At 38.6% G+C, this 16446-nt stretch overlaps 1 protein-coding gene across 3 annotated transcripts in view; it reads right to left on the bottom strand.

The window, feature by feature from the left end:
- SNCAIP (synuclein alpha interacting protein) overlaps positions 1 to 16446 on the bottom strand; it is a 93281-nt gene that overhangs the window by 18345 nt on the left and 58490 nt on the right. For all 3 annotated transcript variants that reach the window (XR_010426947.1, XM_064642784.1, XM_064642785.1), the window contains exons 5-7: positions 14875 to 15054; positions 10272 to 10385; positions 4889 to 5014 (exon numbers count right to left, since the gene is read on the bottom strand). Coding sequence is in view for 2 of the 3 variants with exons in the window: in XM_064642784.1 (XP_064498854.1) it covers positions 4889 to 5014; positions 10272 to 10385; positions 14875 to 15054 (420 nt within the window). In the remaining variant the exon portion in view is untranslated. The remainder of the gene's footprint in view (positions 1 to 4888; positions 5015 to 10271; positions 10386 to 14874; positions 15055 to 16446) is intronic.

Raw genomic sequence — 16446 nt, 5'->3', positions numbered from 1 at the left:
CCTATTAATTCTCTCCTGCACCACAGTAATAATGCATTACAGAAAATGGTGATAACTTTACACATAGCAGACCTAGAAAAGAAGACACAGGCAAGTGCAATTCAAAGGACATCAGTTCTAGATAACATCAGGGTCCAGAGCAGTGTGCCAGTCAGTTTATAGTGGGTGGTGATGAGTGTAATGGTTTACCAGGTCTAGTAGCTGCTCTTGGGATCTCCACACCCTTAGAACCTTTTGGGAATGTCACCGCTACAGTATTTCCTGACTCCTTTTGTGGTTTACCTCTCAGTTTCTTACCACAGCAGAATCCCTACATTTAAAACACTCAGTAGAGCAGTCTCAGTGTCCTGGTTCCTTAGCTAAGTGATGTTTGGATATGAAAGACAAGGTAGATACTTTAGGTCAGACAGGCACAAATTTCTTATTGCAGAAAAAGATCTGCACAATGATTTTATCAATCTGGTGGGAGTTTTGGTTTCTTAATGATGAAAGAAGTCTCACTGCTTTGCACTTGCTTGGCTAATCCCTATTTTTTCTTGAAGACATACTGAAATATGGGTCAGCTTTTAGTCCGTAAGAAAAATTATGCCTTATATTCTGATGTATATCCCCATGTTATCAGTACTATCCCCATGTTATCAGTACTATCCCCAGTACTATCAGAGAAGATTAGGTTGTTGCTGGAGAACCATCCAGGTTGTGAGCATGACATTTAAGTTACTTTGGGACTTGAATACAGAGCATTCTAAAAGCATAAGAAGTTCTGTCAGGCTGACTCAAGACACACAATAACTGAAGCAAGAATTGAGGCCAAGTCTTCACTCTTTATAATCTGTTTGTGATAATCAGTGTTACATAGTATTTGGATTACTGAAGAACACAGAATAGGACCTAAATGTTCTCAGCAATGCTCTGACACACATTGATCATAGAACTCAGGAAAATTTCTGAGCAACATCATAATACACCCAAAAACTGCAGCTTATTAACATTATACATACACATGCAGAAGAGCTGAGCTCTTGCTTGAGTTATCTAAGCAGAGCTGGTAAGCCACTGATGATTAGAGTGACCTTCTGACCACAAACAGCAGGCACAGCGATCTGAGAAAGAAGAATGCTGGTCTGCCTGGTCTGCTAAAACCACACAGAAAGGAAAGTTATGAACACTCTTGCACTGTATCTCATGTGTTTAATTTATCAAGAAAGAAAATAAGGGAGGGAGAGTTATGACCTTGCAGAAAGTAATCTTATAGTTAGGAACATGATAGCAGTGTCATTTGCTCATAAACACGGTGAATGAGAGCTCCAGGGAATCACTGAAAGACTGTGACTCTCCATTTTTATGCTGCTGCTTATAATTTCCTTGTCTCCTCATTGACTTTTTTCTTCTTACCAGATTATTCACTGTACATTGTTTTAAATTAGAGTATAAGCTTATTGAGCAGAGGGCTTATTTTGTTTCACAGCACAACAAAATATCAGCTACACTTAAGACTGTGAGGTGTTAGTGAAGCGACATAACTAACATTGCGTATTTTTATCATCATTAAATATTTTCATGACTTATTTCTCATGGCTTCAACACAAAGCACTTGCTGATTTGTATATTTATCTAAAATATAATAATCCTAAGAATTCTAAGGCATTTATTAAGGTTCATTCCTCACAGGAAAAAAAGGGCTAGTCCATTTTTGGTTTATTTTTATTCATGAGAACAGCCTGTAGATGTCACCACTCTGTTCAAAATCATCTACACTCACTTCTTTTTCAAATGCATTGTACATCTCAGTGAGGCACTGTTGAGATAGCAACCCTAAACACACACTGTATAGCAACCCTAAGTACACCCTCTACCACAATGGTACTCCCTGATAGTAAATCATTAACATTTCTTCTATCCATTTTTTTCCCATCTGATCATAATCATTGTCTACAGTACAATAATAAAACCACTAGATGCAGAATGGATGTGATGATTTGTTTACGTTATTCTCATACAAGTTTCTACAATGTCTATTCCTCTCATCTTAAAAAAAAAAAAAAGATACACCCCCTTAATGAGAAAATGCAGAGATGGTCATGTCCTCCAAATCTATTTCACTGTCTTCTTTTCAAGTCTATTCATTCAGCTCAGCTATGACCTGTTTTTCTTTTTTATTATGTGAAACTCTCAAACTGGCTTTTATGGAGTTATGTCTTCTCTGTGTCCAGATCTATAAATAGATTGCTATATTAATAATAATAATAATAATAATAATAATAATCAGCAGCTCTGAAGCTTATTGCAGACTAGCGGTATTTCTTTTAGGGTTGGACTAATACAAATATTCTGTACTTGCAGTGGCCTAAAAGGTTATGTGGATCAGTTCATATGTGGTAACAGGACTAGTATGTTTACTGATATATATCTGAGTCTTTTGACTCTGAGAATTACTGTTCCTTTTTAGACATGTCTTCCTCCCTACTGTGGGAGAGAACTTTAATTTTTATTTTTTGCCTTTCTGCCAAGTGGTTATTTACTCTTTTATCTGTTCTTCTCCAGTGAGTAATTTGTTTATCAAATATCTTTCTGCAATTTCGTGGAATAATTTTATTATTATTTCTTCTCCAAATAGTTTTCACTCAAAGTGGCCACAACACAAATACGGAAATGTACTCCTGTGACTAGTGGCTCTAGCAAATTTGATGGACAGGGAGTATGTCTGCAATTCAACACAGAGTTAAGTTGCTTCAGTTTCAACCATTTACCAGCAGTCCTGATCAGCAAGGGAGGTCCCTATGACTGGAAGTTGCCAAACATGGCACCCATCTATAAGAAGGGTGGGAAACAGGATCCAGGGAACCATAGGCCTGTCAGCGCAACCTCAGTGCCAAGGAAGTTCATGGAGTAGATTGTCTTAACTGTCACCATGCAACAAGTACGGGACAACCAGGGGATCTTGCCCAGTCAATATGAGTTTATGAAAGCAGGTCCTACTTGACTGACCTGGTCTTCTGCGACAAAGGGATGAGTAAAAGGTTGTGCATGACATCTACCCAGACTTTAGTAAAACATTTGACACTGTTTTCCAGAGCATTCTCCTGGAGAAACGGCTTCCAATGGTATGAGTGGATGTACTGTTCATGGGGTGAAAAACTGGTTGGATGGCAGAGCCCTGAGCACGGTGGTGAATGGAGTTACCACCAGTTACCAGCTGGTGGTTGGTCACTAGTGGGGCTCCTCAGGGCTCAGTATTGGGGCCAGTCCTGTTTCATATAACTGACAACATGGACTAGGAGATCGAGTGCACCTCCAGTAAGCTCACAGATGACACCAGGTTGGGTGGGAGTGCTGATCTTCTTGAGGGCAGGAAGGCTCTGCAGAGGAATCTGGACAGGTTGGATTGAAGGGATGAGGCCAGTTGTATGAGATTCAACAAGGCCAAATGTCAGGTCCTGCACTTGGGCCCCAACAACCCCATGCAGTGTGACAGGATTGGAGCGGAGTGTCTGGAAAGTTGCCTAGGGTGCTGGTTGACAGCTGTCTGAACATCAGCCAGCAGTGTGCCCAGGCGGCCAAGAAGGCCAATGGTATTCTGGCTTGTATGAGCAATACTGTGGCCAGCAGGACTGGGGAACTGACGGTCCCTTTGTACTGGGCACTGGTGAGGCTGCACCTTAAATCCTGTGTTCAGTTTTGGGCTCTTCACTACAAGAAAGACATTGAGGTGCTGGAGTGAGTCCAGAGAAGGGGAACAGAGCTGTGGAAGTCTCATGAGGAGCATCTGAGGGAGCTGAGATTGTTTAGCCTGGAGAAAAGGAGACTGAGGAGAGACCTATCACTCTTCACAACTACCTGAAAGGCGGCTGTTGTGAGATGGGGGTTGGCCTCTTCTCCCAGCTAACAAGTAACAGGACAAGAGGAAACTGCCGCAAGGTGCACCAGGGGAGGTTTAGATTAGATACTAGGGGGAAAAAAATCACAAAAAGGGTTGTTAAGCATTGGAACAGATTGCTCAGGGAAGTGGCGGAGCCACCATCCCTAGCAGTGTTCCAAAACTGTGTGGATATGGCACTTGAACACATGGTTTAATGGTGAACATGGTGGTGGTGCCAGTTTGAAGGTTGGACTTGAGGATCTCAAAGGTCTTTTCCAACCTTAATGATTTTCTGGTTCTATGATTCTATGACCTAGCCATCCAGTTTAACCCTATGACTTTTTTTGGTATGTCTGCATTGAACATCGGTACTGGACAGAGGTATCCAAACTGGTTTATTCAGATCTGACTCCCAGAAGTATCATAGATGTGTAAGCCTTTTCAGCCAGATAAATTACCATTTTAAGCACCTCTATAAAACAGAACTATATTGCTTTCAGTGGCCAAGATGATTCTCTGAGAATTAGTTAGAAATTAGCATCACTCTACATTGTTTAGCATAGATTCATTTGAAGATGACAAATCTGAAAAGGATGGTTTACTCAAGGTGTAAATCCTTCAACAAACTTATCTGTTACACTTCTCCTAGGCTGGAGAGCTACAACTACTCAATGAGAAAAGAAACAGAAGGAAAATATCAGAACAGTAAGAAGAGTACACATACCTGCACTCTCTGCCCTTTTGTAACACAAAAACATACACACTAGATGCTTATGCATAAATAATATAATCATGCTTTCATCTTGCAATACAACATTTATTTTAGACTTGCAACAGCATAATTGAGAATAGAATAAAAAACTTGGAGCATTTCAGTATTCCAGGCTGACTCCTACTGGTCTAAAATTCGTCTTTCTAGTATATTTTAATATACCAATAATTATTCCTACTTAGATCTCCCATAATAAGTTTTGGTTGCTGTCATTCAAGCTTGATGCTTAGAGGTGTCTGATATAACTACCACTCTACCTGTATGCATCCTAGATAGCCATGTTGAGCAGCTATGTGAACAGCAGTATTTCCATCCTGGTCAACTTCATCCAGTGAAATTCCTTGTTCTTGCATAAACTGAAGAAGCCATAGAAGGATTTTCTCCTAGGGGAAGGGGGAAAGAAATGTCACAAAAGATAAGAAATAACGGAAAGCTAAATTATATGCTAGAGGAATACTGGTATTGCCATCTGTTACTATTACTATCCATTAATTCCTTGTTTTCAGTGTCTCTTAACTTTGTAGGACTTAGCGCATCATGGGTCTCTAGTTTGGGGGTTTTTTGTTGGTGGGTTCTTTTCCCCAAAGGAAATAAGCTGAAATACTTTATTTTATAAAAATATATAATAGCCAAAATATGAGTGCTGTAACACATTCTGAGAAACTGTACGCAAAGAGCATGCCTGCCTCTGTGTTGGTGATGAAATATGGGGCAGAACAACCCACATATCAATTTGAAAATCAGCTTGTGAAATTTGGTCAAAGTTCACAAGCCTCTTTGGAAAATTAAAACAGTAGTATGCTTAGATCACAGAGCTGAGCAGTTGGATTCTTCAAATCTCTAGCCACTTCCCAGCTCTGTGTGGTTGTGCTAGAGGAGAAGCAACTCAACTAAACACAGGAAATCTTGCTAGCCTAAGATCTCAGTGTATTGACTAATGGGTCATTTGTATGTCCTGCATGCTGGGAAGGATGGGGAGACTTGGACTCCAAAAATTTTCAAGTGAAAGTCTGGAAGTCAAAACTGAGGTACAACCTTAATTTTGTACAAACGTCACTTTTTCTGTGTGTGTATACAGTTGTAATACACATTTATCTGGATATCCTTTTCTAACAATGGATAGCTTATAAAAGTGCACGAAGCTTATTTCATATCTTATTTTCCCCAGCAGGTTTATTTGGAAAAAATTTCTTCTCTCTAGGAACTTTCCATGCCTCTCCAGATTAAATTTCATTTTGCCTTACCGAATATGAATCATATTGAAAATCTAGAATAAATCTATAGATTACACAGAAAAGTGAGATCCATTAAAGGATAGCTGACTACAGCTTTATTCGCAGTTTTTGCACCTGAATAGCTGAAAGAACAAATTACCTCCTAGCTTAAAATTCTTTTCTGTAAACATGTATTTTTTTAGTATCTTCCATTTGTATCAATCGTGTAACACTGACACAAGCTGTAGATCAAAAGGGCTGTGTGGATTCTATTGTTGAGGCAAGCGCAGACTTAACCTGCAGCACCTCAGTGGCTTCAGTGACGCATAAGTACGTAACCACCCACAGTCAGATAAAAGCAAAGGTCTCTAAAAGCAAAGTGTATCTAAATAAAACAGTATTGGAAGCATGTAGAGGACTCTGAGTAGGAAAGAGGTAAAAAAGAAAAAGAATAAAAATGAGGAAAGAAAATTCTAGAAAGGCTGGGTATAAAACAATTTTTTTTTGTATAAAACTACCACAAATATTTTAATCTCAATGAAAAGGGGAGAAATCGCCAGACTCTTCCAGGGCTATTCCAAATGATTCTGCCCATTCAAACACCTGGATTTCTGCTTACTATTTCAGAGGGCTAGTCTGTCTGGCAAGTATCTTCCTCATATCTTTATTTTAACAGCAATTTTGTTTTTATTACAGGGTGAAGGCATAGGTGTTTTTACTTCTCCTTGACTGAATGCCCAATACAGTTGACAGACAGCATGGAGAGATGACTTCAGATCACATATCCCTTTAAAAATATTCTTGAGCAGTTTCACAATATGCCGGTGGTGTTGGTCAGAAATGAAGAAGGATTATACTACTCCTGTGAATTGCCTTTATGTTTTAATAATTAAAAGAAAAATATTTTAGCAAAACTCCTCTGCAGAACTGGAAGACAACTACAGCTTTGAAATCATATATTTCTTTGGAATGTAATAGGGACCAGAATGTCAAGCGTTCTGTAATTTTGCAATCACAATCAGCATGGAGCAAATGATGCTTTCTATTAATTTATCTTGTCAATGTGGAAATCAAGTGCCTGGATGGCTATAATCAATCATCTGTACTTACAACTATCTGTGCATCAAGAGATCACAGGCACAAAGTCATAGTCCTACTCAAACTCTTTGTGTTTCTCTCAAATGAGTACATTTTTTAGCAAATTTATCCTTGACCAAAAAAACCCCAAGAAAACAAATATTTTTTTCACATAAAACTAGGGAAAATGAAAACATCATACATCAAAATATACCACATATCGCTATACTAACACTCAGGTTGTAAGAAAAGTGTTCCCCGGAGAAGGTTCACAGTCATCAATGCAATTTATTCAGACAAAATGAAGGATAATAAGAAAATTGTTGAGATGAAGACAATGGAAAATAATAACTTTTTTGTTATTTTACAACAGCAATTGACAAATACTAATGAATTATTCAATATACCTGGTATTTTTAATTCCTACTATGATCTTATGTTGTAGCAGTCACTAACATCCCTCTAGCATATTCTAGACCTACAATAATCCAAACATGCCTATAAAAAGATTCTGGTAAAATTTGGGAAAGGTTGCAGACTTTGGTTTCATCAGTTGGCTTTTGGAGAAGAAAGTACAACTAACAAAGACCATTTAAATGATTACATGGTCAACAAAGGTAAGGATTAGCATGGTGAGAGAACTGACTCTACAGCTACCCTAGCCCCATCATTTGATATTAATTAAATAAGCTGTCCTTCCAGTACCCGTTCACAGCAGAAGAGTGGGAGTCAGTGAAAACAACATATTACCCTTGGAAAAATGACATTAGGCAGGCAGGCAAACATCCTGAGGTGCAAAATAAGGTATTTTTTTAGGCATCTGTGTATCTGAATGTCATATACTGCTTTCCACTGTGCTCTCCAGCACTGTATTAGCATCAGCTTGTGCATGGGATCCCTTCTAGGTCCTCAGTCATGCTTTAGGCTGTTTCCCTAATGTCCCCCTAGATTCTCTGGAGCTCAGAAGCCACAAAACTCTGGCATTTCCCACCCTCCACCTCTTACCTTTGCAGTCCATACTACCACAACACCCCTGTTGGAAAGAAACTCTTAATCAGAACTAGGACAATAGGTACCTAGGACTGCACCACCATCTTCCTGTGACATGGTGATTGTGCCAGGCACGTTGTATGCTGTGTACTCATGACTTATGCCCAACATGAAGAGGCCTGTAAACAATCATGGTTTCTTCTTGCATAATCTCATGCTTAAAGAAACCCTTGCTAAGAGGTGTGCTGACTAGGCTACACGTTGACTTTAAGCTTTTGTGCTCTTCCGTCAGATTGACTTATGTAGTCCCTCTCTCATTGGAAAAATATAAGACTGCTGACATGCCTTTGGAGTCAGGCCATGACACCAAAACCATATGGTTTGATGACCTTTAACACAGGAGCTTTGCTATGAACTCCGCTTTGCTGCCCATTCTAAATCATAATTGTTGAAGAAAATATGGTGCGCCTAAAATGCCTGGGGAAACAATGGATGGACTGACTCTTTTACAAAATGATTCAATAGCAGGTCTTCCTTGTAAAAATATTATTCTTGTAACTCTGCCAAGACCAGTGTTTACACGGATTATCTCCTGTGTAAGTAATGGTAAAATAAATTAAAGCTTCAAGGATAGTGCCAACTAAGCATTTAAATTTCTCAAAGTTTTTTTCTTCTTAACACAGTTGGGTAATATAGTCTGGCATTCCTTCAGCCCCAACATTCCCTCATGTTTGCAGATTGTTTATGGAATATGAAAAAAAGATAACTGACATTACATGTGAACTTTTTTTGGCATTCAGCTAACTAAAAATTTGGCAGCAATTTATGTATCACCTTTTCAAATTTCATTGGTGGCTGACTGTAGCTGGTGTTTCTCAACCAGCAGAGCTTCCGTTCTGCTTTGAAAAGAATCTAGATAAAGTGTGTCAGATCTGTTTCTGGCAGTAGACAGCATAGCTCACTGAAAAAACACAAAGCTTCAAGGGATTTAGTTTATATAAATATCTTTAGAGATGAAGATAAAATTAGGCTAATCAAGTGAAGATATGAATTTAAGTTCACATGCAACTTTCTCTCTCAAACGTTTTCTTCCCAGTAGCAAGCACGCTTTTCTTGAATCAGTTCTGATCTGGCTCACAGCTTCCCTATATTCAGTGCTGTGTTTACAGGCCAAACTTGGAAAGCAGGACACCATCAATCTGTATATCTGGCAGGGTCCTAACTTGCACCAGTAACATCTGCATAGTAGGTGAGTGGAGAAAAGGCAAAGGAAGTCTTTGCACAGCATGAAAACAAGGGAGTCTGCGTGCTTATGGAAACAGCAGGAGAAAGGGTAGACTTCCAGCTCCGTAGCCTTACAAACCTGCTTCTTTCTTTCCCCTACAGTAAATTCATGCTTGGAGAGTAGCAGTTAACAGCAGAAATAGCCACAATAATTGTATGGCATTGAATGAGACAATCACACTTGCACAGGAAAGAATGATTTTCTTAGCAGTTATATTTTGCTTGTTCTCTCTCAATAAGATTAAAACGCATTAGCACAAAACCAGTGGGATTTGGTGTCCCTGCCCATGGCAGGTGTGTTGGAACCAGATGATTTTTAAGGTCCCTACTATTCCATGATTCTATGATTTATCTTTAATGTCTGTTGAAGAAAGTCTGGGACAAAGTTGTCCATCTGTCAAAGACATTAAAGAAGAATAATCAATCATTATTCCTTGCACAGTAGATCCTGGAGAAGGTCCTTTGAAGAGGGGTTATTGCATTGTCTACTTAGGAAAAAACAGACTTTGTGGGAAGACAATGTAGTATAATTAAGTGGCATATATGTTCCTCCAGATGTTAGCAAAGCACTAGAATGCTGTACTTCAGTGGTTTCTTTTTATTATATTTATAGATAAGTTAGGTGTGAAACAGGATTGATTTGCAACATATTTATGTATGTAGTGCTCAATAAAAGTGGCTAGAGCCAGACAGATGATGTTCAAGTTTCACCACACTTCACTTCCAATATGTTGAATTCTTAAATTACCACAATTTGCAAATTTTTTTTGAGAACAGTCTCTCCTGAAAAGATAATATGAACTATCCCAATATATTTGTTGCTTAGCTAATCTTCCTAGATGTTCTTGGTTGGCCTAATATGCCAGTTAATCTTCTCCTAGCCATCAGTCAAAGCTAAAACAAACAAACAAAAAACTTAAGAGAGAAAACACTGAAAAAAGGAAAGATTTTGCTATATTTGATCTAATTCAGAACACCTGCAATTAAAAGTCACAGAATGATACACATGCTTTAAATTAAAATTATTTTATGAGCATCTAAATAATCTCTTTGAAAAAGTAAATGAAAGTCATACCTGGCCATAGCAACCTGCATAATGAATAAGGCTTGGGTGGTCTTTTGAGCAACTGAGTTCTGCAATAGCTTCTGTTTCACTCACCATCCATCGAACACACTCCAGTTGACCATTCTAAACAAGTAAAAAAAATTTCAGTTCCAGCTGTTTCCACCCTAAACACATCTACTAAACAGGGAAAAGCTTATCAAAATTATTAAAAAGTTATTAATTTCCCGTTTGCTTAAAAACATGTTCTTTTGTCTGCTTTTACGTCATGTGTTTTGATCTGGCTGTCCCAGACCAAGTACAGTTTGGCAATTGATTATAGTGAAAGGGGCAATGTGAAAGTGTCAGTCTAATAGGATTGTGGTACCACAATAGGTACCACAATCTGGTACCTACACTCAGATTGTTCAGAGAGAAACCATAGTTCTGTTTCCATCACTTGTACAGCAAGGTTCAATGACAAAATGAGATTATTTGCTGGAGTAGAATGAAGAATCTACCTAGAAACCCAAGTTTTCATTGAACACCAATTAAATGCATGCCTCTTAAATTATTCTTACATATGTAGTAGCTGAATGCCTAAACCTCATGGATTAGGACCTCTGCCCAACAGGCACTCTACAAACACAAATTAAGGAGATGGTTCTTCACCTGAACACCTTTTACAGCCTCGTCTCAAGATTCTCAAGCTGCTATGCACACTCCTAGTAGTTTGCAAGTTACTATGAAGTAGGATGTAGATACTGTGGACACATTAACATTTTCTTCACAGCATGCTCACAGCCCAGTGTAAAGGCAAGAATTTTGTCAGCTCCTCTTCCTGCAGCCCCTTTTCAGCAATAGTATGTTGGTAAATGCAGTTTGGCATGACCTATGTTGTGGCCTGCTCTTACCGACGTTTTTCAACTCATACGTTCATAAAGGTTTATATTCTAAAGGATAGCTGAGACAAGAATTTCAGTTGCTCAGTCAAAACCTCACAAAGGTCAACATACATAACAGAAAAAAGTGGTTTGTGTGCATAAGATAGATAAAGCAATAAACAGAAAGAAATAAATATTCATTTCAAGTTTCAATTTTATTTTATAAAAGCACAGAAAAGAATGTAGTGCATGTTCACCTATACAAAATTATGGGAAAAATAAATATTGAAATAAAATTAATTTTATATCTCTTATTCCTTCCATATGTAATGTATGCACACAAATACAAAAATACACACTATTTTACTTTACTTACTTTGTCTCAATTTCAGCAATGAAGTAAAACTATGAAGCTGCTTGTATTCTTTTTATCACACTAGAAAAATCCTCCTCCTCATATCTGGGTTCAAATATAAGTATGAATAACTAATAATTTTTTTATTTTGTTTTCCTTTGTATCACAACTGAATAAAATATTTTTGTATTTTTAAAATTAAAGAATTAATAAAATTAAGTACCTGCTAAAGTAAGATAATTTTGCTAATGTGGAAAGGATTTCTCCAGAGTTAGTTAAAATAAACTATCAGTATCAAACTTGACATCCACAAGTCCACGGGCCCTGATGGGATGTACCCACAAGTGCTGAGAGAGCTGGCAGACACCATAGTGATAATCCAAAAACTGGGGAGATCAGGAGAGGTGCCCAAGGACTGTAAGAAACCAAATGTCATCCAGTCATCAAAAACAGCAAGAAGGAAGACCTAGGGTACTACAGTCCAGTTGGCCTCACCTCAATCCCTGGAAAGGTGATGGAATGACTCATACTGGAAGCCATCTCTAGGCATGTGAAAGACAAAATTTGATCAGAAGTAGTCCGTACGGATTCACTAAAGGGAAATCATTCTTGACCAACCTGATTGCCTTCTACAATGGGACAACTGGATGGGAGGGGAATGAAGATGAAGGGAGGGCAGTGGATGTTGTCTACCTCAACTTCAGCAAGGCTTTTGACACTGTCTCTCACAACATCCTCACAGGCAAACTCAGAAAGCACAGGCTGGATGAGTGGATGGTGAGGTGGATTAAGAACTGACTCACAGTGGGTCTCAGAGGGTTCTGATGTAACTACCAGTGTTACTATGGAGCCCAGTATTGTTTAACATATCCCTCAATGACCCGAAGGGGCAGATGCCTCCTCAGCAAGTTTGCTGATGACACAAAGCCAGAAGGAGTGGCTGATACCCCAGAAGGCTGTGCAGCCCTTCGGGAGGACCTGGATAAATTAGAGATGTGGGCAGTGCAGAACCTTCTGAAATTCAGTGAAGGCACATGCAGGTCCTGCACCTGGGGAAGAATAACCCCACCGTATAGGCTGGGAGCCGATCTCCGGGAAAGCAACTCTGTGGAGAAGTACCTGGGGGTCCTGGTGGACATCAAGCTGTCCATGAGCCAGCAGTGTGTCCTCATGGCCAAGAAGGCCAATACTATCCTAGGATGCAAAAGGAAGGGCAATGCCAGCAGATGAAGGGAGGTGATCCTGCCCCTCTACTCAGTCCTAGTGAGGCCACGTCTGGAGTACTGTGTCCAGTTCTGGGCTCCTCAGTACAAGAGAGAATGGAGCTCCTGGAATGGGTCCAGCAGAGAGCTATGATGATTATTAGGTGGTGATTAGGGGACTGGAGCCCCTCTCATAGGAGGAGAGGGTGAGGGAGCAGGGCCTGTTTAGCCAGAAGAAGAAAGAACTGAGAGGGGGCTTCATAAATGTCTCTAAGTATCTGCAGGGAGGGTGCCGACAGGATGGAGCCAGGCTCTTCTCAGTGGTGCCAAGCAATAGGATGAGAGGCAACAGGCAAAAACTGGAATACGGAAAGTTCCACCTGAACAATGTGGAATATCTTTGCTGTGAGGGTGACTGAGCACTGGAAAAGGCTGCTCAGAGAGAGGTTATGGAGTCTCCTCTGTGGATATATTCAAAACACAGGAGCAGGGAAGTTGAATTAGGTGACCTCCAGTGGTCTGTTGTAACCTTAAATATTCTCTGATTCAGTGATTCCGTAATATAACAGTGTGATTGGCCACAACATTCCACTCCATTTTCTGTCTCTAGCTCATAGTTAGAGGTCAGAAAGAGGTCTTGAAGCAAAATAATTAGTTTTCATTAATTCATTCCTTATTGGGATATGTTATCATCAGTAAATTGTTGAAATTCTCTTCCATGGAAGTTTATGTTTTCTTCCATTCTGATAGTCATCACTCCTGTGGAAAACCGGTGTACACCCCACATAGTATAACATTATGGGAGTTACAATGGCAAGAAGAATAAATCCCATTTTATCAGTGTTGAAAACCACTCTGGAAGAAAGGATCAAGAGCTAAAAAGTTTAGTTATGCCAGATTACTTAAAGGCTCTAACAAAACTTTGTGATGACTCAGGACAAGTCCAGTCATGGAGGACATCATTAGAAATACTTGGGCCTGAGCAGTAGAAATACTTGGTTCCAAATTAAGTGAGGAACTCCATCACATTTACGCAATTTTCTGTGAATGTCAAAGTATGCTCAAGTATTATTGAAAGTAAAGGAACCAATTATTCAATAAGCCAACCTTTCTGGAGAAACAGACAAAAGGTTTTATTGGCTTATAAACACACTATATACCTACTATATGCCTAGCTTGAAAAAAAACAAGAAAGAAAAAAATTTTAAACTAAAAATTTGGACTTTAGATTGGCAGACTGCAACTATTCAGTTTGACATGGGTCAAGATATAACAGTATCTCATTAGCACAACTACACATCAGTTTAATTTTCTATTCATATGGCTTGATCCATAAAAATAAAAAAACCCAACCCTGAAACCTGCACCAGATCATCGAAATGCCACCTCAAATATGCAAAACTGCAGGTAGGAATCCACCAGTCCTTCCTCAGCTTCAAAATTTTTCCCAAGAAGCAAATAATAATAAAACCCCCAAAGAAACAGATACTCTTGTATTATATTTCACCCCTTTCCTTCTTTATTCTCAAGGCTAAACGGAATGACATTCAACCATTCAGTCTCACTTACTAAAGAACCAGAAGTACTATGGTTAAATCATCAGTCGTCCTGTACACGACTGTGTTTTATTTTAGTATAGTAACAGCATGAATTTTCATATTTTTCTATATAATACGTTTTCCTGTAAACTTTGACATTACTTTTTGCAGATTTTAACAGATCATTCTCTAACATGTACATTTTAACTTTGATGCAATTGTTCTAGACAGCCAAGAATTGTCATCTCCAGATGTCTTTATGCTTTGTAAACATGTTTTCACACTTGTTTTATAGGATTGTACCAGTATTTTTAAAAAATCAAGAAACTGCTATGCTCCCTAAAGAAACAACTGAATCTGAGTTAAATGAAAGCTGCTTAAAATGTGACAAATATTCTTTAAAGTCAGTTGACTTACTTAAATATTAATGTATATGCGTTGACAACAACATATAAATTTTCAGTGTTAGACATTGGATATTGTATCCTGTATAGTAATCCATTTTAATTTGCTTATGCAGTACCAGTCAATGGCTTTTTTTGTTCTCACTTAAAATGCTTGAAAAATAACATCCTGCTGGATGCCTTTCCTACTGCCATCACAGGAGGAAACTAAATGACCTTTATGTCTCATTACAGTAGAGAAAGAGACTGTTACCTTTATTGCTAATCCAGCTGGAGTTAGCTGTTCAATGTTTCGCTCGTTCAAACAGTCTTCACCCATCAAAGAAGTGAGATGCTGCAGGCATTCTGCATGTCCCTTTGATGCTGCTACATGCAACAGATTGTTGTCACATTCATCATGGATCTTATCCAGATTATCTGCTGCTAAATGAGGCTGTTAAAAAAAGTAGTATGTTAGTTACAACTAAGGATAAAATGATACATTTAGCCTCACAGCCCTAGACAGAAGTAAAATACAAAGAGGTTTCCCTATAGGCAAGTTCTTCTTTAAGTCAAAATCCAGAGGTTTTCCTTTCACTATACAGAACTTGGCTACTATTAGCAACAGGAGAGAGGTGGGACTCTCACTGGCTTGACTGACTGTGTAGCTTCTCTCTTTCTCATGCAATTGTCATACAACGGTGTAAGATCTTAAATGGCTTTAAGTCTTTGCACTAGTTTGGTCAATGAGGTAGTTGAAAAAATACCCACATTTTCATAATTTCTGGGGTTTTTTTACAGCACTATATTGATGAGTAATTAAACAGAAAACATCCATGATTTCTGAAAAAAGTAGTAGCTTGTGTTAAGGACAATGTAAAATGTAGTTAAAACGTGTGACAGAAGATTTTCATGTGATAGCTTCTTTCCATGAAAAAAAGAGTTGGAATATTTACTCGAAGTTCTACACAACCATGATGTAAGACAGTATTTCAACTAATTTTAATTTAGAGACAAAACATTTGGATTGAGAAACTCCAAAAGCAAAACAAAGGATGGAAGACATAGTTAAGGAGTAGCAATAACTAAGTCCCTAGAGTTGTGCAGATTTGCCACAGTATTGTTCAATGAGTCTACTTCATTCAGAAGTTTTGACCTGTTCGGAAAAAATATATATTTTCTTTCCATCTACCTATTTACGATAACCTCTCTCCCCCCCCCCCCCCCCCCCCCATTTCAGGGAGAATTTAACTTGCTTTTATTTCTTAATGAGCAATCTAATAGTCTCTTCTGCCTCCATCTAGTTTTGAATATCTTCCTTTGTTCTTGCTTCTTTGTTAAAAGCATGCCTTTCTGCTTGAGCTAGACTGGTAAACAGAGAAGCTAAACAAAAATCTAACAAAAACAGTTCTCACACATACACTGCTCCTCCACCAGCTGTTCTGCGTGGAGATCACATGCTCTGCACCATTGTGCTAGCTTGTAACTAGTTACTTTGGAAACCACCATTGACAGTGCCTGATCACAGCACTAGAATTTACTAAAAAAAATTCATATGGGTCAGAGGCCAACAAAGCTTTAGAGAAAGCTCCTGCGTGAGAATGCTGCTGCAACAAGACAGCGTAAACACTCCTGAATAATAACCAGAATACAATAGAAGCTCCTCCGTTCCCATCATCAACCTCTAAATAACAACCAAGGTAAATCAGCAATAACTGAGCAAAGTGACCCACAAATGTTGTGAAAGCAAAACTCAAGTAGGATTTCAATTTGATATTTTAGTGATCTCACTAGTTAAAATGTCGGCCTTCTATATGATTTCAGTGTACTGCATAAAATAGCAATC

Source organism: Pseudopipra pipra, chromosome Z (assembly GCF_036250125.1).
Source record: "Pseudopipra pipra isolate bDixPip1 chromosome Z, bDixPip1.hap1, whole genome shotgun sequence".
Taxonomy (NCBI): domain Eukaryota; kingdom Metazoa; phylum Chordata; class Aves; order Passeriformes; family Pipridae; genus Pseudopipra; species Pseudopipra pipra.
This window is presented reverse-complemented; position numbering and strand designations above follow the sequence as displayed.